Raw genomic sequence first — 25,609 nt, 5'->3', positions numbered from 1 at the left:
GAGCTTGGTGATGAGCTTGGAGGGCACTCTGGTGTTGAACGCTGAGCTGTAGTCAATGAACAGCATTTTCATATAGGTATTCCTCTTAGCTACGTGGGTGAGGGCAGTGTGCAGTGCAAATGAGATTGCGTCATCTATGGATCTTTTGGGGTGGTAGGAGAATTGGACTAGGTCTGGGATGGTGGGAGTTAATGTGCTGCCATAACCAGCCTCTCAAAGCACTTCCTACAGCCTGGTAGTCAGTGTGGCATGAATCCTTAAGAGTTCTAGGGAACAGGAATGATGGTGGTCATTTTAAGTGGGAACTACAGACTGTGTCAAGGAGAGGTTGAAAATGTACCTGAATATGCCTGCCAGCATGTGTGTGTCTGCCTGCGTGTGTGTGTGTTTGGTCCAGGTTATTGTAATACAGACTAGGCTCTGATCCTCATATGGCCTCCTGGACTATTATCAGTGGGATTGGGGCTGTCGCACAGGACAAGAGACCCATTGGGCAGAAACTGGTTGAATCAATGTTGTTTCCAAGTCATTTCAACCCCCCCAAAAAATCTGTGACGATGTTGAATCAACGTGGAAAACTAAATGCATTTGCAAAAAAGTAATCACATAGTGCATTTTTATTTATTTTTACCTAAATCCAAATTGACATGCTGAATGTTTTTGTTGATTTCATGTTGAATTTACATTAGTATGACAACTCAACCAAGTAGGAAATCAAAACTAGATGTGGAACTGACGGTCTGTTCCCAGTGGGGAGTGTGTGTGTGTGTTGGTTTGGAAGGAGGGGGTTGATTGTGTTAGCATATCTTGTCTTATCCAAAGGTGTGGTGCGTCTCTGTTAAGACGGATCAGACAGGGGTAGCTTTCTTATCAGCTACCGCAGACCACGGGCCAGGAATCATCCTTCCCTTTCATCCTCCTCTCCCCTCCATCACCCCCTCTCCTCTATCTTCTCCTTGCCCCCTCCTTTTCCCTTCTCCTTTCCCTTTCTTCCTGTCCGAGGAGACCCCCTCTCTCTCTCTCTCTCTCTCTCTCTCTCTCTCTCTCTACTCCTCTCTCTCTCCTCCTCTCTCTCTCTCTCTCTCTCTCTCTCTCTCTCTCTCTCTCTGTCTCTGTCTCTGTCTCTGTCTCTCTCTCTGTCTCTCTCTCTGTCTCTCGTCTCTGTCTCTTCTCTCTCTGGTCTCTCTCTCTCTCTCTCTCTCTCTCTCTCTCTGTCTCTCTCTCTCTCTCTCTCTCTCTCTCTCTTCTCTCTCTCTCTCTCTCTGTCTCTCTCTCTCTGTCTCTCTCTCTCTCTCTCTCTCTCTCTCTCTCTCTCTCTCTCTCTCTCTCTCTCCTCTCTCTCTCTCTCTGTCTCTCTCTCTCTCTCTCTCTCTCTCTCTCTCTCTCTCTCTCTCTCTCTCTCTCTCTCTCTCTCTCTCTCTCTCTCTCTCTCTCTCTCTCTCTCTCTCTCTCTCTCTCTCTCTCTCTCTCTCTCTCTCTCTCTCTCTCTCTCTCTCTCTCTCTCTCTCTCTCTCTCTCTCTCTCTCTCTCTTCCCCCCCCCCCCCCCCCCCCCCCAGTAATAATTGTCCTCTCCTGTGCCCATACTAGGGACGCCAAACGGATGGTGGGGGGGGGGGGGGCTGTGTGTGTGTGCATTGAAAACCACCTCAGGCCAGACTTGAACGAATGCAAAACAAACACTGAGGCTGTGGATAGGAGGAGGGGGTGGGTGGGAGGAGGGTGAGGAGAGGGGGGTGAAAGGAAACGTCCTCAGCTTTAACTATATACATCTTGGTTGGTGTTCTCGTATTCTATCCTCTCTCCTCACCATATCTGTACATGCTGGAACAGATACAAGGCCTCATCGTTTAGTTGAGTCATGATGAAATGTGACAGTCAGTCTTCTGTTATTGATTATTGATTATCAATTCAGGCTAAAGCTAAAAGACAAAAAGCTTCTCTTCTCAGATATTCATGATCAGATCTAAAGTTGGAGCAGAAATCAACCCTCTAAGGTTGAAATTAAAGCAGTAGATTATTGATATCAAACCAACACAGGTTTTTTTTTTTATGGATTGTTGTCTTTTTAATGATCTAATTCGAGTGTTTTCCATTCCTGGTCTTTGGTACCCAAGGAGGAACACACATTTTGAGTTTTTAGCACTAACACACATTACAACAAATGAACTCATCCTCAATTGCCTGTATCTTCCAATGATATAGTTTAGGGCGGTAAGTGGTTAGAGCGTTGGGCCGGTAACCGAATCGTTAAAAACAATTGAACAGCACATTGGATAAAAAATAACTACAGTGGTTGTCACTCACCTATTAAAGCTTAATATTGTACAAGCCATTTTACAAACATTTGATTTTTCATGGTGAACCTGAACAATGTAAATAAAATGTAACGTGAGCCCCAATCAGCATGTAGATACCTAGATGAGAGTTCTGTCTCCGCTTGTTGCTTTGCTTACTTTTATTCTGGTAAAACAAAATGCTTGTCATTGGTTGTCATTCAACTAATAAAGCCAAGTAAGCCATTTTACAAACATTTGAATGCTGAAGGTGACATGCAAATGTGCCGGATCAGAAATAGGTCTACCTCTCATTGGTCAGTGCATGAAGCTACACACCTATACAGTTTGACGAGGCCACTGATATTGCTTGGAGTTGTTCGGCATTGCAGAATGACTTGTACATCAATGACTGGCAACATAATTAGACTACGTGCTTAGTTCAACACTGAAGGAGAGGACACAGTGGTTACAAAATATTAGGTATTTTCAGGTAGAAAAAGTAATTTGAGCAAAAAAATGGTGAACTGGCGATTCTTAATGTTTGAATCTATTTTCTGACCACATTTGAACTGTGGACCGATGCATATCGGTGAATGTTACATACCTACTTTGTTCCCATCAAGACAATACTGTAAACTTGGAAAACGGCATTTTGATTTGATTTGATTTTTTTGGATCCCCATTAGCCGACGCCGATGGCAACAGCTAGTCTTACTGGGGTCTGACTCATAACCAAAAAGACATTACAGACAAAATACTTTACAATTTACATACAGGACCACTCAAAAGTATCACATTTCAGGAGAAGACCCAGATGCAGACAGTGTTGAAGTAACAAAAGTTTATTACTAGAACAGGGGGGCAGGAAAAACGACAGGTCAAAGGGCAGGCAAAGGTCAATAATACAGGCTGGTGTGAAAAGGTATAGAACGGCAGGCAGGGTCAGGGTTGGCAGAATGGTCAAAACTAGGAAAAAGACCGGAGCAAGGGGAAACCGCTGCTAGGCTTGACAAACAAAACAAACTGGCAACATACAGAGAACACAGGTATAAATACACAGGGGATAATGGGGAAGATGGGCGACACCTGGAGGTGGAGGGTGAAGACGAGCACAAAGACAGGCGAAACAGATCAGGGTGTGACAAAAAGTTTGGACACAACTACTCATTCAAGGGTTTTTCTTTATTTTTACTATTTTCTACATTGTAGAATAGTAATGAAGACATCAAAACTATGAAATAACACATATGGAATCATGTAGTAACCCAAAAAGTGTTAAACAAGTGTGCAAAGCTGTCAGAACAAAGGATGGCTACTTTGAAGAATATAAAATATATATAAAATATATTTTGATTTGTTTAAAACTTTTTTGGTTTCTACATGATTCCATATGTGTTTGTTCTTAGTTTTGATGTCTTCAATATTATTATACAATATAGAAAATATTAAAAATAAAGAAAAATGAGGTGTGTCCAAAATTTTGACTGGTAGTGTACAATTAAAAACATTAACATGTAGTTTGTGTCTGTGTGCATCTATCAATTACACATACATGTCAGTACATACACACAAAGTTGGGTGTAAAAAAATACTAAATGCCCTTACGTTGATGACTTTTTGCAAATCCAATAATCTTTCCATGTTGATTCAACGTCATCATACACTGTAGATTGTTGGGGTTGAAATGACATGGAAACAGCATTTGATTCAACCAGTTTTTGGCCCAGAGACAGAAAAACTGACATTTTGTCACGTCAGGGTTTTCTCTGTGGATTTCGATTGTCTATCTGCTACTCTAGCAATGAAGCTTTTGGGCCACACTAGATTTAGCCTGAAATCCAATATGGCAGCCAAAATCCAATATGGCAGCTATAATATCATTTGAATTGAGGTTTATGCACTTATAAATGTAAAACAATGTATGATAGAAGGCAATTTTCAGAGTTGTGTTATATCTATACCCATTTAGACTATCTTGTGTAATTTTACGCCACTGTGAATCGAAAATTGCCACCATAATGAGCTTTTAAGGTTAGGGTTTAGGCACCATACCCCAATAGGGTATTTTTTTGCCCTTTACCAGTTGAATATCGACACAAATATCACTGTTTTGAATTACACTTTTTCTGAAATATCAAATTAAAATATGCAAATTAGGAACTACCTCCTGAAATATGCGCATATTTGCATATACTGGAAATCCATTTCTCTGAACACTGAATGAAGTCAGTCTTAAAATGTTGATTTTAATTTTGTTAAGACACTTCAGGATATGCATAGTGCATATTGTGGATAAACACAGTTTTTCATCTTTGAACGCTAAAATGCATTTTCTTACACATTTTTATGAAGAAAATGTTTTCTAGAATAAATGTTTGACAACATATCAACCATTCCATGTGGTGAACATGTGGTGAACATGTGGTGAATGCAGATGCTTCTGAAGCTGAGGAAAATGAGTTGGTGTGTGGGAGGAGTCTGACTTTGGGAAAATGGCAGTTAAAGAGAAGTTACACTGAATTTAGCCTACCAAATCGCCAACTCCTATTCAGGCCCAATCACAATATCTTCAAAGTAAGTAACTTCATATATTCTAATTTGTAAATCATGTATAGCGCAATCTTACCTGTCCAAAGTGGTAATTTAATGTGGTTCTTTGAAAGCAGTCTCACACACAGAGACAGAGAGAGACAGAGAGAGACAGAGAGAGAGACAGAGAGAGACAGAGAGAGACAGACAGAGACAGACAGAGACAGACAGAGACAGACAGAGAGAGAGAGAGACAGAGACAGACAGAGAGAGAGAGACAGAGACAGACAGACAGAGAGACAGAGACAGACAGAGAGAGAGAGACAGAGACAGAGAGAAAGACAGAGAGAGACGGATAGACAGAGAGAAAGACAGAGAGAGACGGATAGACAGAGAGAGACAGAGAGAGACGGATAGACAGAGAGAGACAGAGAGAGACGGATAGACAGAGAGAGACAGAGAGAGTGTGAGTCATGGCAGACAGAGAAGGCATCAGGGCATGACAGACAGAGATGATATAATACATGCAGACCGGTGTGGGTGTCTTCTCCACCAGGATCAGCGCTCTAAAGTGTATTCACTCCAATGGGACAACAACAACAACAACAAAACTATTCTGATTATTTCACATTGTTGCTTCATTATAACAAACTCGTTTCCAGTTGACCTGGATTATATTGTATTACATTATTCAGATTCATGTGATCTAGACTCATGTATATGTACCTCATCTTCTTCTATTGCCTGTACGTCTACAGAGTGTCTGTCAATGTTTGGCTTTGATGTAATATTAGGCCGTTATTACTATAATCTTTCCCTGCATGAATTAATTTGTCTGCATGTCTATTCTATATATTTGTATTTTTCACAGTGCGCAATGCGTCACTCAAATCTCTTTGAAAAAATGATCCTTCTTACTAAATCCTATGACTTGACAACATTCATAACGTAACATTTAAATGCCATATTGTTTTGATAATCAAACAGTTTAGGCCTCATTAAAACTTAAAATAAACCATTCACAGAATCGGCTGCAAAAAAATAAAATAAAAATGCATGCGTATGGTCTAATGAACGAAAGCCTGAATTAATGTAGGCTAATAATGAACTGATAATTAACTAAATTATCGAAAATAGGCCTACCTGCTTGCACTTTGTGTAGGCTGTATATCAATCTCCAAAGTTGTTGTCCTTCCAAAATATGGGGATTTAATTCGTGCAGCACCTGTTCCCACGATGGCGTTGTAGCCTATTCTCTTTATTTTTTATTTCTCCGGTTAGGCCTACGTTAGCGTGAGCTAGGCTATCCAGGGAAAGTAAACTTGGTGGACGTGTCGTATTCTCACGTGAGGACAAGCTCTCCGTGAGGACAAATCAGAAGGTTTTAGAACCACACAAATAAGGGACAGTTCCGGTCTCCACACACTCTCAATGGGTTGCCGGTCACCGAATGGAATTCGCAACCCAATGCAATGCAACAAACTCCAGGGTTTAAAAAAAAGTATATTATCTTGATTTAAAATGTTTCCGACCGGCGACGTAATTGTTCAGAACCGTGAGCCGACCCACAGATTGAAAGAATGTTACATATTTTTGCGGCTAGCCCGCAGTGAAACTTGAATATCAGATCAGATTCAGGACTCACACACACACACACACACACACACACACACACACACACACTCACTCTTCATATGTGAAAAGTGTTATAGGCCTAGCTAGTAACTCAAGTAAAGGTTATCTCACTTCTTGATTATATCCCAACTTGTTTCAGCAGCATACATTTATTAAGGCCATTGCTTCCCACTTCTCCTCGCGTTCCACATTCAGGCCCTAAACAATAAGCCGAACCGATACTGCATAGAGGGTTATTATATGATATAGTTGGGGTGTCTTGGGTATTGCTATTTGGGTCACGGTGCGTGTCAGAGATACATCCAGCAACATTTATCCATCTGAGCGAGATCTGAGCGAGGGTTATTACATGCTTGTTGTTTGATAGAGGACTTAATGACTTGGTTAGCTTGTTAGGTTGGGTCCTTTTTGAAGTGGAGACACGCACGCACACACAAGGAGTCTTGTGCCCAAACACAGATCCATACGACACCATCTCCCAGCAGTCCAAGATAATTCAATATCTCTCTCTCTCTCTCTCTCTCTCTCTCTCTCTCTGTCTCTGTCTCTCTCTGTCTCTCTCTCTCTGTCTCTCTCTGTCTCTCTCTCTCTCTGCCTCTCTCTCTCTGCCTCTCTCTCTGCCTCTCTCTCTCTCTGTCTCTCTGCCTCTCTCTCTGTCTCTGTCTCTGTCTCTGTCTCTCTCTCTCTCTCTCTCTCTCTCTCTCTCTCTCTCTCTCTCTCTCTCTCTCTCTCAAGCTTTCTCTCTGTGAAGTTTAATAGATTAGAAACCAAACACATTGGAAACAGGTACTTTGATGTGTGAGTTAAAAGCAATGGTGAATCATTTTATAACTACACATCTATTGTTTTGATGTGGTTTGAGCAACAACAAAGGTATACACCACAAAACAAGCTAATTCATTATTCTTTGTTCAAATTACGTCAAATAATGTCCAAATTAGTCCAGTAGTTTCTCTGTTGATCTTTTTGTATGGCTTACAGTTAGGGCAATTGGTTCAACTCTAATATCCATTAAAGAACACACACACACACTTCTGAACAATCTGGTGTGTGAAATGCTTCCTTGGCTCTATTCTTGTGATACACGTTCACACGGACATCGCAGACCCTGTCAAATCTAAGTGTGTGTGTGTGTGTGTGTGTGTGTGTGTGTGTGTGTGTGTGTGTGTGTGTGTGTGTGTGTGTGTGTGTCAGTATAAAGGGTGTTGGAGAAAGATTCCTCCACAGTAGACACTAATTGGGATTTTCAATTACATTCATGTGCAGGACAGAGTAGAACAGAGTAGAACAGAACAGAGTAGAACAGAACAGAGTAGAACAGAACAGAGTAGAACTGAACAGAGTAGAACAGAACAGAGTAGAACTGAACAGAACAGAACAGAGTAGAACAGAACAGAGTAGAACAGAACAGAGTAGAACAGAACAGAGTAGAACTGAACAGAACAGAACAGAGTAGAACAGAACAGAGTAGAACAGAACAGAGTAGAACAGAACAGAGTAGAACAGAACAGAATAGAACAGAACAGAACAGAGCAGAACAGAACAGAATAGAACAGAACAGAGTACAACAGAACAGAGTAGAACAGAACAGAGTAGAACAGAACAGAATAGAACAGAACAGAGTAGAACAGAACAGAGTAGAACAGAACAGAGTAGAACAGAACAGAATAGAACAGAACAGAATAGAACAGAACAGAATAGAACAGAACAGAGTAGAACAGAACAGAGTAGAACAGAACAGAGTAGAACAGAACAGAATAGAACAGAACAGAATAGAACAGAACAGAATAGAACAGAACAGAGTAGAACAGAACAGAATAGAACAGAACAGAATAGAACAGAACAGAGAACTAGCTAGAGTAGAACAGACCAAACTAGCTGGAACAGAGCTAACTAGCTAGAACAGAGCTAACTAGCTAGAACAGAGCTAACTAGCTGGAACAGAGCTAACTAGCTAGAACAGAGCTAACTAGCTAGAACAGAGCTAACTAGCTAGAGTAGAATGGAACAGAGCTAACTAGCTGGAACAGAACTGAACAGAACAGAGCTAACTAGCTGGAACTGAACTGAACAGAGCTAACTAGCTGGAACAGAACTGAACTGAACAGAGCTAACTAGCTAGAACAGAACCGAACAGAGCTAACTTGCTAGAGTAGAACAGAACAGAGCTAACTAGCTGGAACAGAACCGAACAGAGCTAACTAGCTAGAACAGAACAGAGCTAACTTGCTAGAGTAGAACAGAACAGAGCTAACTAGCTGGAACAGAACCGAACAGAGCTAACTTGCTAGAGTAGAACAGAACAAAGCTAACTAGCTGGAACAGAACCGAACAGAGCTAACTAGCTAGAACAGAGCTAACTAGCTAGAACAGAACAGAGCTAACTTGCTAGAGTAGAACAGAACAGAGCTAACTAGCTAGAACAGAACAGAGCTAACTACCTAGCTAGAACAGAATGGAACAGAGCTAACTAACTAGAACAGAGCTAACTAGCAAGAACAACACAGAGCTAACTAGCTAGAACAGAATGGAACAGAACAGATCTAACTAGCTAGAACAGAGCAGAACAGAACACCGGTAACTAACTAGAAACAGAACATAGCTAACTATCTAGAACAGAACAGAGCTAACTAGCTAGAGTAGAACAGAAGAGAGCTAACTTACTAGAACAATACAGAGCTAACTAGCTGGAACAGAGCAAACTAGAACAGAACAGAGCTAACTAGCTAGAACAGAACGGAACAGAGCTAACTAGCTAGAACAGAACAGAGCTAACTAGCTAGAACGGAACAGAGCTAACTAGCTAGAACAGAACAGAGCTAACTAGCTAGAACAGAACAGAGCTAACTAGCTAGAACGGAACAGAGCTAACTAGCTAGAACAGAACGGAGCTAACTAGCTAGAACAGAACGGAGCTAACTAGCTAGAACGGAACAGAGCTGACTAGCTAGAACAGAACGGAGCTAACTAGCTAGATCCAGCCTCAGTAGGCAATCAACAGCCTCTGAAGTATCAGAGTACCATCAACTGACCTTTATCGCAACTGAATATGAATTCAAACACACTATCATACCACAACTAGAATATTGTTTTGCCTTTGTTCCAGTTTACCAGTTTGTATTGAAAATGAATGATAATTTATATGGTTCTGGTCTGGTTTGTCCAACCTGCACACAGCTTTGACTAAAGGGTTTATAATAAGCCAGAAGACTACGGAAAGATGGGGTTAAACACTGTACAGTGCTCTGCCTCTGATGTTCACTTAATATACATAGCTATTTTATATCCGTAGCCTGTGTGTGTGTGTTTGTGTGTATTTGTGTGCTTGCACGTGTGCGTGTGTAACCTCCAACATTCAGCTTAAAGGCAGAAGCTTAAGAATTGCATCTCAAATGGCACCGTATTCCCTATATAGTGCACTTCTTTGGATCAAGACTCCTAGGCTGGTAGTGCACTACAAAAGGGAAATATGGTGCCATTTGGGATGACTGTTTAAATCAATACCATCTCCTGTAGCTTCCTTTAGCCTACTTAAAGATGACAGAGCTAATGCATTCACTGTGACTGCATCCTAAATGGCATCCTATTAGCTATATAGTGCCCATAGGGCTCTGGTCAAAAGTAGTGCACTATGTAGGGAAGAGGATGCCATTAAGGACACAATCTGTATATATTAGGGATCACTGGCAAGCTGTGAGCTGTCATCCAACAGAATGTTTTAGTGAGCTTTGTTTAGATTGCTTTTAGATAGGCAGTTAAGACAAACACAAACACACACAAAAAGACAGCGAAATACACACACACACACACACAAACATTCACACCTTTAAAACCAACCACTCACAATGGCCTTAACTTGCTACAATAGTTATTGGTTGTTTAAAGGTAGATCTGGTATAGATCAGTGGTCTATAGTGTTATTACAGGATTGGTAATATGGTCTATATCCCTCAAACTTAACTTTGGACCTCAAAGCCAGTTCTGTAACTTATTTTAACCCCCCCTCCCTCTAATCAGGGACTGATTTAGACCTGGGACACCAAGTGGGTGATTCCCCTCTAATCAGGGACTGATTTAGACCTGGGGATACCAGGTGGGTGATTCCCCCTCTAATCAGGGACTGATTTAGACCTGGGACACCAGGTGGGCGATTCCCCTCTAATCAGGGACTGATTTAGACCTGGGACACCAGGTGGGGGATTCCCCCTCTAATCAGGGCCTGATTTAGACCTGGGACACCAGGTGGGGGATTCCCCCTCTAATCAGGGCCTGATTTAGACCTGGGACACCAGGTGGGCTATTCTCCTCTAATCAGGGACTGATTTAGACCTGGGATACCAGGTGGGCGATTCCCCTCTAATCAGGGACTGATTTAGACCTGGCTCCGGACCTGGTAGAGTAAGAGTTGGATTGGTCTATAGTGTTTTTCCAGGATCGGTAATGTGGTCTATTTTCTTTTTCCAGGATCGGGAATGTGGTCTATAGGCTAGCTAACAAGCACTGCATAGCATGCTAGCCAGGTTAGCTAACTCGCCGAGGCGAGCAACTACTACTTTCCAGGATCGGGAATGTGGTCTATAGGCTAGCTAACAAGCACTGCATAGCATGCTAGCCAGGTTAGCTAACTCGCCGAGGCGAGCAACTACTACTTTCCAGGATCGGGAATGTGGTCTATAGGCTAGCTAACAAGCACTGCATAGCATGCTAGCCAGGTTAGCTAACTCGCCGAGGCGAGCAACTACTACTTTCCAGGATCGGGAATGTGGTCTATAGGCTAGCTAACAAGCACTGCATAGCATGCTAGCCAGGTTAGCAACTACTACTAGCTATTCCTGCCTCCCCGCGGTAGAGTTGCTTGGGTAGCTGTCTTGTTTAGTATATGTAGCGTTAAGTAACTTGGTTATTCTAAACAGACCGTGTTGTGGTCAAAGAGGATAGCTAGCCTAGCTTAGACTAAAGAGCCTCCTGGCTAATGTCAGCTAACATGCATAACTTCCGGTGAATGTAGCTTATTAGCGTTCCCCCCCCCGGCCATATGGCAACCCCATTCCTATTTTCAATTCCTGGAGTTGGAAGGAGTAGAGAGAGCAGGGCTTGCGTACTCCTCCAATGAGTAAAGTAGCCCCCCCCCCCCCGAGCAGCTGAGTCACTCCACTTCTTCTTGTGAATTTCTGTCAGACTAGACAATTTGTTCCTTATTGCTGCCTTTCGCAGGTTGGAGTAACATTGCTGTGATGACACGTTTTGTTAGGGATAACGGGGTACTACGTCAGCCATTGCCGGGAGCTCTCTGTGCCAATGAGGGGGATGTGCTTCATGCAGGCTATACAGTCTAACAGAAGCACAATGTGTGTTGGAAGCTTGTCCGTATTTAATGCCCATCTGAAACCCCACGTTCCATGGTGTTTGTGTTTGTATTTATTATGGATCCCCATTAGCTGCTTCCAAAGCAGCAGCAACTCTTCCTGGGGTCCAGCAAAATTAAGGCAGTTTATACAATGTTCACAGGGTATATCAATCTGGGGGTAACAAGTTGGATGATTTGCTGTCTGTCCACAAGGGGGCAGCCCTCCTCCATAGGTGGCTCATTACTGGGCTTCAATGCAGAATCCTGCCTGTAGCTCACTAGTCCATATGAGGTGTCTAGTGATACAGGTTATGGGCCCTGTAGGCTATTGGTGGTTAGTATCGGAGTCGAGGGAACGAGCAGGGTTGGACACAACCATGCTATTATCCAACACACAGTCTCTGTGGTTCATATGAACCTCGAAATGAGCTGGAATTAGATTACATTTACATTTTAGTCATTTAGCAGACGCTCTTATCCAGAGCGACTTACAGTAGTGAATGCATACATTTCATTTCATGCATTTTTTTTGTACTGGTCCCCTGTGGGAATCGAACCCACAACCCTGGCGTTGCAAACACCATGCTCTACCAACTGAGCCACAGGGAAGACTAAAGTCACCCATGTCTGTTACCGCAGCAGGGCTCAGTTTTTCAGAGCTGTCCCATTCCCAGCTAGGTTACAAGGCGCTTTGTCATCAGTAACTATGACCGATGTTCCCTCCTAAGCTAAATATCAACTCGGGCAGAGAAGCACGAGATTGAACTTTCTAGAGTTTTCCCCTGTTAGTTAACACTATCAACGTTTCCCTTTACTGTGGCAACTGTGATCGAATCAAACGGCAGTATTAGACACAGTTTCAATGCAACATACCGAAACAAACCATGTAAGACTTAGTATGCATAATTAACTATGAGAATTTGTTTGTAGGCAGAACGCATCGGAGTAGGATTCTATTGCATTGACAGGCATGACTCAACGCCATACTCTACACAGACCGGTGTACCGTAACCAATCAGCGCTGCAGTAAGCCTATATGCAAATAGACCATTGCCATATATGGATCTATGCCATTCACTTTCAATTGGACTGTTTTTACAGCATAAGCAGATGCGCTTGTTTGCACTTGTTTTGAGATCAAAGCGAAGGCTACATGTAGCCACGTGCTCACATTTTGTTCATATCCTTTGCTAGTTAGTAAGTTATTAGCCCAGTTATATATCATAGTCAGCAATAGGAGAGTGATTGCTTCCTACAAGAGAACAAAACGTGTACATTTCTAGACATCTTTGAAAAGCGAGTCAGGTAAAGAGCTTTTTTTTGTCTTAAAGGGGCAGTGTTGTATTTTGAGTGGCGCAGTGGTCTAAGGCACTGCATCTCAGTGCAAGAGGCGTCACTACAGTCCCTGGTTAGAATCCAGGCTATATCACATCCGGCCGGGATTGGGAGTCCCATAGGGCGTCCCACAATTGGCCCAGCGTCGTCCGTGTTTGGCCGGGGTAGGCCGTCATTGTAAATAAGAATGTGTTCTTAAATGACTTGCCTAGTTAAATAAAGGTTAAATAACATTTTTTTCATAAAAAATAAATTGAGACAAGCTTGAATAAGCTATGTAGCCAATAGGCAGAGGGTAGCATAATTTGTCTGATTCTCTGCAGTAATGGTATGGGAATAATTATGCATTTTATTTTGTAAAGTGGTTTTGCATTGTTTGCAGCTTATTTTGTACATAATGTTGATGCTACCGTCTCTTATGACCGAAAAGAGCTACTGGATATCAGAACAGTGATTACTCACCTCGAACTGGGCAAAGATTTTTTTCTTTAATGAGTCAAACAGGAAGGAGATAATGTTGCTCCCAGACAAGGCCCAAATCCCTATCATTCACATGAAGAAAATAAGGAAATACAGGGGGCAGAGATCAGGGTGCCTTGTGAGAATTTGTCGGCGAGTTAGTAACCCGCCTCTACCATCCGTTCTATTGGCCAACGTGCAATCACTGGAGAATAAACTGGATGAGCTCCATTCAAGACTATACTACCAATGGGACGTTAAAAACTGTAATATCTTATGTTTCACCAAGTCGTGGCTGAACGACGACACGTGCATCAGCAGGACAGAACAGCTATGTCTTGTAAGACGAGGAGTGGGGGTGTGTATCTATTTGTCAATAACAGCTGGTGCGCAATGTCTAATATTAACGTAGTCTTGAGGTATTGCTTGCCTGAGGTAGAGTACCTCATGATAAGCTGTAGACGTCACTATCTACAAAGAGTTTATCTATATTTTTTTGTAGCCGTCTATTTATCACCACAAACCAATGCTGGCACTAAAACTGCTTTAAACGGGCTGTATAAGCTTGTAAGTAAGTATTTCATGGTAAGGTCTACATCTGTTGTATTCGGCGCATGTGACAAGAGTAAAATTAGATTTGATTTTGTTTTGTTCCAGAGGCCTCAGTGCCAGTTTTGAGGGAGGAAATATCCTCCTGTTTCCAGAAACAGGCAATCTGAGTGGTTCCTATGTTGAAGATCCAGGATGGCTGGTACAGCCGGTATTTCTTGGTTCCGAAAAGGGCCGGGACTTTGCATCCCATTTTAGACATACGTGACCTCACCAAGCACCTCAGAGTTTACAACTCTCGGGAGCCGCCAGCTATTACAGCCGATTGGCTGGTGGCGGCGGAGTCGAGGGGCCATGCGGTGTTTCACACATCCATCCTACTGTCCCGTATTCAGTCTCTAGGCTTCATAAGAAACCAGAAAAAGAGCTATCTGACTTCGGTAGCAGAGCATTCCGTTACTCACTCTCGTATTGCATCTCCATGGAGGGTGTCCAGGGTGGGACATACAGTGCCTTTTCAACAGTGCCCACACTTACTGAGATGATGGCTTCTGTGATGAAAGTTGCTCCCGTGGGGGCTATTGTTGATGCGGGGCTTCCAGTGAGGAGTGGATTTCATTTGTATTTCAGGCGTGATTGTAGATCCTTCAACCAAAGTTGCGAGAGTTCAACTCCCCATAGTGTGTTGTACCGCGTTTCCCTCCTTCAGGGAACAGTAGTTATAGTCATAACGTTACGTTTTGAACATAGTGTGTTGTACCTGGTTTCCCTCCTTCAGGGAACAGTAGTTATAGTCATAATGTTTCGTTTTGAACAGTGTGTGTTGTACCTGGTTTCCCTCCTTCAGGGAACAGTAGTTATAGTCATAATGTTAGGTTTTGAACATAGTGTGTTGTACCCCGTTTCCCTCCTTCAGGGAACAGTAGTTATAGTCATAATGTTACGTTTTGAACATAGTGTGTTGTATCTGGTTTCCCTCCTTCAGGGAACAGTAGTTATAGTCATAATGTTACGTTTTGAACATAGTGTGTTGTACTGCGTTTCCCTCCTTCAGGGAACAGTAGTTATAGTCATAACGTTACGTTTTGAACATAGTGTGTTGTATCTGGTTTCCCTCCTTCAGGGAACAGTAGTTATAGTCATAATGTTACGTTTTGAACATAGTGTGTTGTACCTGGTTTCCCTCCTTCAGGGAACAGTAGTTATAGTCATAATGTTTCGTTTTGAACATAGTGTGTTGTACCTGGTTTCCCTCCTTCAGGGAACAGTAGTTATAGTCATAATGTTTCGTTTTGAACATAGTGTGTTGTACCTGGTTTCCCTCCTTCAGGGAACAGTAGTTATAGTCATAACGTTACGTTTTGAACATCAAAACTCTCTGTTTCCTTTTCCTTTCATTGGCTGTTGTTGAAACTGGGATGATTGTTACGTAGATAACAAGAAACATTTCCAGACGTTCTCGCTTGGTTCTCATTTGCGTTGTGACATTGTGTTTTAATAGAGAGGTACGTAGATTGAGTAGGAGTGCTGATATAGGACCAGTTTTGTCTTTTAGATCACCGTTAAAAAATATTACATGGACAGATAGAATCTGATCCTAGATCAGCGCTCCTCCTCTGAGAGATTGATACCTATGGCCCCTTGGTAATGAATTTCTTTCTAAGTCTGTTCAGAGGTTTTACATCTTTGACAAGACAGCTTAAGATTCCGTAAAGAGTTTTTATTTTTTTTAAGACCATAAAGCTGATGTGCTCAGTTCGTTTCTGCTCTGCTCTGTCTTCAATGTTCCTGCTGTATCCCAAATGGGACCCTATGCCTTTAGATATAGTGCACTACTTTTGACTAGGGTCCGTAGGGGTTTGGGACACAGTCTCTTTGGCCCATCTGTGATATATATATTACCTAATGAATATTCATGTTTTCCCCTCACACCCTGCTGTGATTGGCCTGCTGCTCATGCATATGCAACAGGTTGGGAAGAGCAGAGTGGAGTTATGAGTATAAAACTATCATCATATTCTCTCTCTGTCTCTCACTCTCTGTCTTTCTCTCTCACTCTCTGTCTTTCTCTCTCACTCTCTGTCTTTCTCTCTCACTCTCTCTCACTCTCTTTCTGTCTCTCTCTCTCTGTCTCTCTCACTCTCTGTCTTTCTCTCTCACTCTCTCTCACTCTCTTTCTGTCTCTCTCTCTCTCTGTCTCTCTCTGTCTTTCTCTCTCACTCTCTCTCTCTCTGTCTTTCTCTCTCTCTCTCTCTCTCTCTCTCTCGCTGTATTTCTCTCTCGCTGTATTTCTCTATATATTTCTCTCTATTCAATTAAATTCAAAGGGGCTTTATTGGCATGGGCAACATACACTTCATGACCAAAAGTATGTGGACACCTGCTCATTCCAAAATCATGAGCATTAATATGGAGTTGGTCCCCCCTTTGCTGCTATAACAGCCTCCACTTTTCTGGGAAGGCTTTCCGCTAGATGTTGGAACATTGGGGCGGCAGGTAGCCTAGTGGTTAGAGCGTTGGACTTGTAAGCGAAAGGTTGCAAGATCGAATCCTTGAGCTGACAAGGTAAAAATCTGTAATTTTGCACCTGAACAAGGCAGTTAACCCGCTGTTCCTAGGCCATCATTGAAAATAAGAATTTGTTCTTAACTGACTTGCCTAGTTAAATAAAGGTTAAATAAAAAAATTGCTACGGGGACTTGCTTCCATTCAGCCACGAGCATTAGTGAGGTCGGGCACTGATGTTGGGTGATTAGGCCTGGCTCACAGTCTGTGTTCCAATTCATCCCAAAGGTGTTCGATGGGGTTGAGGTCAGGGCTCTGTGCAGGCCAGTCAAGTTCTTCCACACCAATCTTGACAAACCATTTCTGTATGGATCTCGCTTTGTCCACGGGGGCATTGTCATGCTGAAACAAGAAAGGGCCTTCCCCAACTGTTGCCACAGAGTCAGAATCATCTAGAATGTCATTGTATGCTGTAGCATTAAGATTTCCCTTCACTGGGACTAAGGGGCCCGAACCATGAAAAACAGCCCCAGACCATTATTCCTCCTCCACCAAACTTTACAGTTGGCACTATGCATTGGGGCAGGTAGCGTTCTCCTGGCATCCGCCAAACCCAGATTTGTCTATTGGACTGCCAGATGGTGAAACGTGATTCATCACTCCATAAAAAAATACAATATTTACCCCTTTGGTAGTTACAGTCTTGTCTCATCGCTGCAACTCCACTACGGATTCAGAAGAGGCCATGCGTCCTCCGAAACGCGACCCTGACAGGCCGCACAGCTTCTTGACACACTGCTCGCTTAACCCGGAAGCCAGCCGCAACAACGTGTCAGAGGAAACACCGTCCAACTGATGACCGGTGTCAGCTTGCAGGCGCACGGCCCACCACAAGGAGTCCCTATAGCACAACGAGACAAGGAAATCTCTCCCCTAACCCGGAAGACGCTGGGCCAATTGTGCGCCGCCTCATGGGTCTCCCGGTCACGGCCGGATGTGACACATCGAACACGAGGCTGTTCCTTAGACCGCTGCTTCACTCGGGAGGCTGTGATTCATCCAGGGAGTGTTTACGAAGTCAGGTTTTATTTTGACATTGAAGTGAGGTTTTATTTGACAGTGAAGTGAAGTTTGTGGTATGTTTTCTGTCATGTTCTTCCATATCCTAGACCCTCATTGGTTGATGGGAGTTGTTTTTTTCCATACACTAGACCCCTTTGGTTGATGGGAGTTGTATTTTTCTCTCCTCCTGCAGAATCTCTTACTGCACAGCAGATAAAACTCAGGACAAGGTGTTTGCCTACGTTTCCCAGAGTCAGTTCAACGAGACACTTGAGTGCCACGCTTTCCTCTGCCACAAGAAGAAGATCGTAAGTGAGCAACAGTTTTCATTTTGAAAAGACACTCGTATCTTACTGTTATCGTTTAATAGTCCTGTTTGATAGTAATGATACCAGACACTGAATATCACAAATAAAACCTTGAATAAATGAAGAAGTTTTATTCGCCTGACTTCATAAGACACCAGGTTTTTCAATAGAAGACCAAACTTACTCTCTTTAGACGCAGACTGCAGTGTAAAAGCTGATGTGTGGCTCCGTCTTGTGGTAACAATGGGTAGTGCATGTATGATCATGTTTACTGTATATTTGCTTAAACTCTTAACAGTAAGGGCCAGTTTAACTATGTTAGACATCACTCTGAATCAGGACCAGTTTAACCTATGGTAGACATCACTCTGAACTATGGTAGACATCACTCTGAATCAGGACCAGTTTAACTATGGTAGACATCACTCTGAATCAGGACCAGTTTAACCTATGGTAGACATCACTCTGAACTATGATAGACATCACTCTGAACTATGATAGACATCACTCTGAACTATGGTAGACATCACTCTGAATCAGGACCAGTTTAACTGTGGTAGACATCACTCTGAAGATATAGTTCAGAGCCATGTATCATTCCCTGAGGTTCTTTGAAGATGTCGCCGATCAGAGTGCGTTATTCTCTGAGGTTCTGTGTTCTGTCATTGACAGGCCCAGGCTGTGACGCTAACAGTAGCCCAGGCCTTCAAAGTAGCTCTGGACCTGTGGGAGATTGCTCAGGAAGGTGAGTACTAACTCCAACAGTAAATCAGGAAGGTGAGTACTAACTCCAACAGTAAATCAGGAAGGTGAGTACTAACTCCAACAGTAAATCAGGAAGGTGAGTACTAACTCCAACAGTAAATCAGGAAGGTGAGTACTAACTCCAACAGTAAATCAGGAAGGTGAGTACTAACTCCAACAGTAAATCAGGAAGGTGAGTACTAACTCTAATGGTAAATCAGGAAGGTGAGTACTAACTCCAACAGTAAATCAGGAAGGTAGGTCCTAACTCCAACAGTAAATCAGGAAGGTGAGTACTAACTCCAACAGTAAATCAGGAAGGTGAGTACTAACTCTAATGGTAAATCAGGAAGGTGAGTACTAACTCCAACAGTAAATCAGGAAGGTGAGTCCTAACTCCAACAGTAAATCAGGAAGGTGAGTACTAACTCCAACAGTAAATCAGGAAGGTGAGTACTAACTCCAACAGTAAATCAGGAAGGTGAGTACTAACTCCAACAGTAAATCAGGAAGGTGAGTACTAACTCCAACAGTAAATCAGGAAGGTGAGTACTAACTCTAATGGTAAATCAGGAAGGTGAGTACTAACTCCAACAGTAAATCAGGAAGGTGAGTACTAACTCCAACAGTAAATCAGGAAGGTGAGTACTAACTCTAATGGTAAATCAGGAAGGTGAGTACTAACTCCAACAGTAAATCAGGAAGGTGAGTCCTAACTCCAACAGTAAATCAGGAAGGTGAGTACTAACTCCAACAGTAAATCAGGAAGGTGAGTACTAACTCCAACAGTAAATCAGGAAGGTGAGTACTAACTCCAACAGTAAATCAGGAAGGTGAGTACTAACTCCAACAGTAAATCAGGAAGGTGAGTCCTAACTCCAACAGTAAATCAGGAAGGTGAGTACTAACTCCAACAGAATCAGGAGTGGTAACTACTCAACAGTAAATCAGGAAGGTGAGTACTAACTCCAACAGTAAATCAGGAAGGTGAGTACTAACTCCAACAGTAAATCAGGAAGGTGAGTACTAACTCTAATGGTAAATCAGGAAGGTGAGTACTAACTCTAATGGTAAATCAGGAAGGTGAGTACTAACTCCAACAGTAAATCAGGAAGGTGAGTCCTAACTCCAACAGTAAATCAGGAAGGTGAGTACTAACTCCAACAGTAAATCAGGAAGGTGAGTACTAACTCCAACAGTAAATCAGGAAGGTGAGTACTAACTCCAACAGTAAATCAGGAAGGTGAGTACTAACTCCAACAGTAAATCAGGAAGGTGAGTCCTAACTCCAACAGTAAATCAGGAAGGTGAGTACTAACTCCAACAGTAAATCAGGAAGGTGAGTACTAACTCCAACAGTAAATCAGGAAGGTGAGTACTAACTCCAACAGTAAATCAGGAAGGTGAGTACTAACTCTAACGGTAAATCAGGAAGGTGAGTACTAACTCTAATGGTAAATCAGGAAGGTGAGTACTAACTCTAATGGTAAATCAGGAAGGTGAGTACTAACTCCAACAGTAAATCAGGAAGGTGAGTCCTAACTCCAACAGTAAATCAGGAAGGTGAGTACTAACTCCAACAGTAAATCAGGAAGGTGAGTACTAACTCCAACAGTAAATCAGGAAGGTGAGTACTAACTCCAACAGTAAATCAGGAAGGTGAGTACTAACTCCAAAAATAAATCAGGAAGGTGAGTACTAACTATTAACCGTTGCTCAGGACGTTAGATCATTCATGCTGTTAATGCTGTTGATCTACGTGTGCAGAGATTCTTCCCCTTTAAGGTCAGACTCTTCTCTTCACTTCTCCTCTCTGTCCTCAGATAAAAGTAAGAAGGCCAGGACGTGCTGCTCATGTTCTGTCAGCGATGGACAGACAGAGACGACAAACACACACTGTGTCTCAGGTAGGTCAACTTCCTGGTACTCTTGCTGTATGACCTTGACAGCTGTTGTTACTAAAGCCTTTTTTGCTGCTCAACTCTAGCACGGCAGGGAGTCTGCAGATGTAGACCCCTTCCATAAGACACACTCAGTGCGCTTGAGGTTAGTCACTTAGCTACTCTCTGCTCCACTCTCCTCCCAGTGCTCATGGCTTCAGGGGAGACAGCTTGAGATTCTGCTAAAGTGGTGCAGTAAAGCCTCGGGGACCTGGCCTGATCACTACAGTCGAAAGTTTCAGGTCATTAAAATTCTAGTGCTGTGATGGCCATGTCCCATGGGCTTTCATTGATCTACTCTGTCCTGTGACGCAGGGTCATAGAAACAACAAAAGATGAGCCTCTCTCTCTCTCTCTCTCTCTTTCTCTCCTCCAACCTCCCTCCCTTGCTCCTTCCCCCTCTGTCTCTTTTTCTCTCAGACTCAGAGAGGCACCAGCCCCTGGAGAAGGAAGAGAAACTGAGACGGCCATTCTTCTCCATGTCGTTCAGCTCGCCCCGCAACAAACCCACCCGGAAACGACCAATCAAACACGACTCCTGGGTAGGTCACGACCTTGGGTTCCAGGCCTCTGATTGGTCTAGCCATTCTCATTATCACACCTAATGTGACTCAAACAGTATTTCTTCTCTTCTGAGGATAAATTTGGACTGTTCAAGGATATTGTTTAGAGATAACGGAGGATAAACTGTGACTGTTCCAGAATATTGTTTAGAGATAACGGATGATAATGACATGAACCCCATTCTGCAGCGGACTGGGACCAAATATCGGCCATGGCATTTCTAATACACCGGCCCCTAATTATTAACCAGATAATGATCATTTTGCACAACAAACCCAAGTTATACAGGCCCACTAGGCTTCAAATGTACCAGCCCATCTGGCACATGCCAGAAATGCCAGATGGCCAGTCCGCCCCTGTCCCCATTAGACATGGCCTCGATTATAATAGAGGTGGATAGTCTTCTCTACTACAGGCTTTAAAACTCTGTAGTGCAAGAGTATGGCCGTTTTCGAAACGGCCATATACTATATATGTTATTATGGTGTAGAGGTCACCCCTAAATACTAGTTTATGGTTCACAAATCCTAAACTTAACATCAAGTTATGATAGCTGACCCTGGATCAGTGGTTAGTTGAATGTTCTAGTTACTCCAAACACGAGCGGTTACTTGTTATGCAGCTGTGTTGACATATACTGGCCACTAGGTGGAAGCGTTTCCCTTTTGAATGTTAAATACTCCACTTCATCTGATACCTGTCCTCACTGGGAGACTAGTTGAGAGTAACCACATCTCATCAACTAGTCTGTCAACTACATTATAAAGTCTCTCTCTCTCAATTACATTTAAGGGGCTTTATTGGCATGGGAAACATATGTTTACATTGACAAAGCAAGTGAAATATGTCATTATCTATATATACAGTGTTGTAACGATGTGAAAATAGTTAAAGTACAAAAGGGAAAATAAATAAACATAAATATGGGTTGTATTTATAAAGGTGTTTGTTCTTCACTGGTTGCCCTTTTCTTGTGGCAGCAGGTCACAAATCTTGCTGCTGTGATGGCACACTGTGGTATTAAACCCAATAGATATGGGAGTTAATCAAGAATGGATTTGTTTTCAAATTATTTGTGGATCTGTGTAATCTGAGGGAAATATGTGTCTCAAATATGGGCATACATTTGACAGGAGGTTAAGAAGTGCAGCTCAGTTTCCACCTCATTTTGTGGGCAGTGTGCACATAGCCTGTCTTCTCTTGAGAGCCAGGTCTGCCTACGGCAGCAAGGCTATGCTCACTGAGTCTGTACATAGTCAAAGCTTTCCTTAAGTTTGGGTCAGTCACAGTGGTCAGGTATTCTGCCACTGTGTACTCTCTGTTTAGGGCCAAATAGCATTCTAGTTTGCACTGTTTTTTTGTTAAATTCTTTCCAATGTGTCAAGTAATTATCTTTGTGTTTTCTCCTGATTTGGTTGGGTCGCTCTCTGTCTTCCCCTCTCTCGTCACTCTGTTTCTCTCGTCACTCTCTTTCTCTCTATTAAAAGTCTACCGAAGGATGTATCTAAAATATGTCTCCTTTAGTATTCTAAATTTGACCGCATGTCACAAACCAGTGCAATATTATTAACAAACGAATATTGATTTGAAATATTGATATACACTGAGTGCATCAAACGTTAGGAACCCCCCCCCCCCCCCCCTTGCCCTCAGAACAAGGTCAATTTTGTACACTCAGTGGAGATTGAAAAAGTGTAGAGATGAAATACTGCTCTGCAGCTCTTGGTAATTCACTTAAAACCTCTTAAGGATCAGACCTTTTTTTTTTAAACATTTTCGTCTAAAATGACATAACCAAGTCTAACTGCCTGTAGCTCAGGACCTGAAGCAAGGATATGCATATTCTTGCTACCATTTGAAAGTAAACACTTTGAGGTTTGTAGTGATGTGAAATGAATGTAGGAGAGAATATAACACATTAGATCTGGTAAAAGATAATAAAAAGAAAAAAAATATATGTTTTTTTTGTACCATCATCTTTGAAATGCAAGAGAAAGGCCATAATGTATTATTCCAGCCCAGGTGCAATTCAGATTTTGGCCACTAGATGGCAGCAGTGTATGTGCAAAGGTTTAGACTGATCCAATGAACCATTGCGTATCAGTTCACAATGTTGTTTCAAGACTACCCAAATGTGGCTAATTTGTTTATTGATAACTTTTCCTGTTCATAACTGTGCACTCTCCTCAAACAATAGCATGGCATTATTTCACTGTAATAGCTACTGTAAATTAGACAGTGCAGTTAGATTAACAAAAATTTAAGTTTTCTGCCAATATCAGATATGTCTACGTCCTGGGAAATGTTCCTGTTACTTACAACATCATGCTAATCACATTAGCCTACATTAGCTTAACTGTCCCGTGGGGGGGGGACACCGATTTAATAAAAAAAACTTCACTGCGCTATTTGATTGAAGCTATGTTGGTTGAAGCTATTTCATAATATGGTGCACTGAGGAGGTGTATAGAATTGATACTGGTACCATATTTTGTGATAAATGTTACAGTTTGTAGGTTATATTGGCCTGCATATTGATGTGTACAGTGTCAAGGGGGTTGTCTTGGTACTGTTTCTATTCACAGGACGTGGAGGTCATCGTATGATTTGTAGGTTATCTTCGATGCATACAGTACATACTGTACTACAGTACATTTTATCTCATGGGGCTGTCTTCTTCGTTCCTTTTTTATTCGCAGGACGTGGAGGATGGCCTCGCTGATGCATTCTCAAGGTAATATTTAAATTGTTTTACATTCTATTGTATCTCAAATACTGTTAAATCTAATTTCTTAACATGTTTTAAGCCCCAACCTGAGACTGCTTTGAAAAGACACGTTTCTGGGTTGAAATTTCCAGATCACTTTCCCGCAAACAAACAAGTTATCAAGGTCCACATCTATCCACTAATAGTTTAATAAAGTAACTGCTGGTAGAGTAAAATAAAAATAAATGTAGTGGTGTATGGACTGACTTGAGATCAGTTGTAAATGTAGTGGTGTATGGACTGACTTGAGATCAGTTGTAGTGGTGTATGGACTGACTTGAGATCAGTTGTAGTGGTGTATGGACTGACTTGAGATCAGTTGTATTGGTGTATGGACTGACTTGAGATCAGTTGTATTGGTGTATGGACTGACTTGAGATCAGTTGTAGTGGTGTATGGACTGACTTGAGATCAGTTGTAGTGATGTATGGACTGACTTGAGATCAGTTGTATTGGTGTATGGACTGACTTGAGATCAGTTGTAGTGATGTATGGACTGACTTGAGATCAGTTGTAGTGGTGTATGGACTGACTTGAGATCAGTTGTATCAGCAATTATGGAAATTAAACAAGCTATGAAAAAATAAACTAGTACATAAGTCCAGGGTATATTTCCCTGGCTCTCTCTACGTCTAGGCAGGGCTCTTTAACCTAAATGACTGCAATTAACATGTTTTTAAGCCCCAACCTGAGACTGCTTTGAAAAGACACGTTTCTGGGTTGAAAATTCCAGATCACTTTCCCGTAAACAAACAGTTTTGTGGAGTTACCAATGACGTATAACACATACATGGCTTTGGAACAGCCTGCGTGAACGTTGGGAAACTTAACAGGTTGGTGTTCAGACGACTGGGTCTGGAAACCCTGCGTGATCGGGTTGAATATTCAGGGTTGAGTATTACCTGGGAACAGCGTCTCTCAGGTTTCCTGACAGCGTGCACTTCAAGGGGGTGTGTGCTAGGTGGTGAAAATGCAAGCTGATATTATTTCTAATGTGCTACCTCAGCTGCAGTAGGCAACACTAAAACAATCTTTAGGCTGGTTTACAAAATATAACTTTAGTATACAAACCTTTTCTAAACATCCAAATTCACTTTCAAATGATACATTCAGAACAAAACTTGTCTTAACTTGTTCAACTTCTGACCTGTTGTTTTGGGTTCTGTACATTTCTGACTATATGTTGTTTCTTTTGTCTGAAAATAGAAAATTACATTATAATTTGAAAACTACAGCCCTTGTCTGTTTGGAAATTTAACTGAAATCTTACTGCTGGCAATGTCATCCCACCGGCCTCCTAAATATCTGTCCCTCTCTCTGCCTCTGTTCCTCGCTCTGCCTCTGTCCCTCTCTCTGCCTCTGTTCCTTGCTCTGTCCCTCTCTCTGCCTCTGTTCCTCGCTCTGTCCCTGTCTCTGCCTCTGTTCCTCGCTCTGTCCCTCTCTCTGCCTCTGTCCCTCTCTCTGCCTCTGTCCCTCTCTCTGCCTCTGTCCCTCTCTCTGCCTCTGTTCCTCTCTCTGCCTCTGTCCCTCGCTCTGTCCCTGTCCCTCGCTCTGTCCCTGTCCCTCTCTCTGTCCCTGTCCCTCTCTC

The 25,609-nt window shown here is 42.4% G+C and overlaps 1 protein-coding gene across 2 annotated transcripts in view; it reads left to right on the top strand.

The window, feature by feature from the left end:
• Positions 1-25,609, top strand: part of LOC115149722 (low density lipoprotein receptor adapter protein 1) — a 103,773-nt gene that overhangs the window by 64,033 nt on the left and 14,131 nt on the right. For both annotated transcript variants that reach the window (XM_029692659.1, XM_029692622.1), the window contains exons 4-8: positions 17,892-18,006; positions 18,679-18,751; positions 20,574-20,657; positions 21,111-21,232; positions 23,954-23,988. In XM_029692659.1, coding sequence (XP_029548519.1) covers positions 17,892-18,006; positions 18,679-18,751; positions 20,574-20,657; positions 21,111-21,232; positions 23,954-23,988 — 429 coding nt within the window. The remainder of the gene's footprint in view (positions 1-17,891; positions 18,007-18,678; positions 18,752-20,573; positions 20,658-21,110; positions 21,233-23,953; positions 23,989-25,609) is intronic.

The sequence above is a fragment of the Salmo trutta genome, chromosome 1 (assembly GCF_901001165.1).
Source record: "Salmo trutta chromosome 1, fSalTru1.1, whole genome shotgun sequence".
NCBI lineage: Eukaryota > Metazoa > Chordata > Actinopteri > Salmoniformes > Salmonidae > Salmo > Salmo trutta.
This window is presented reverse-complemented; position numbering and strand designations above follow the sequence as displayed.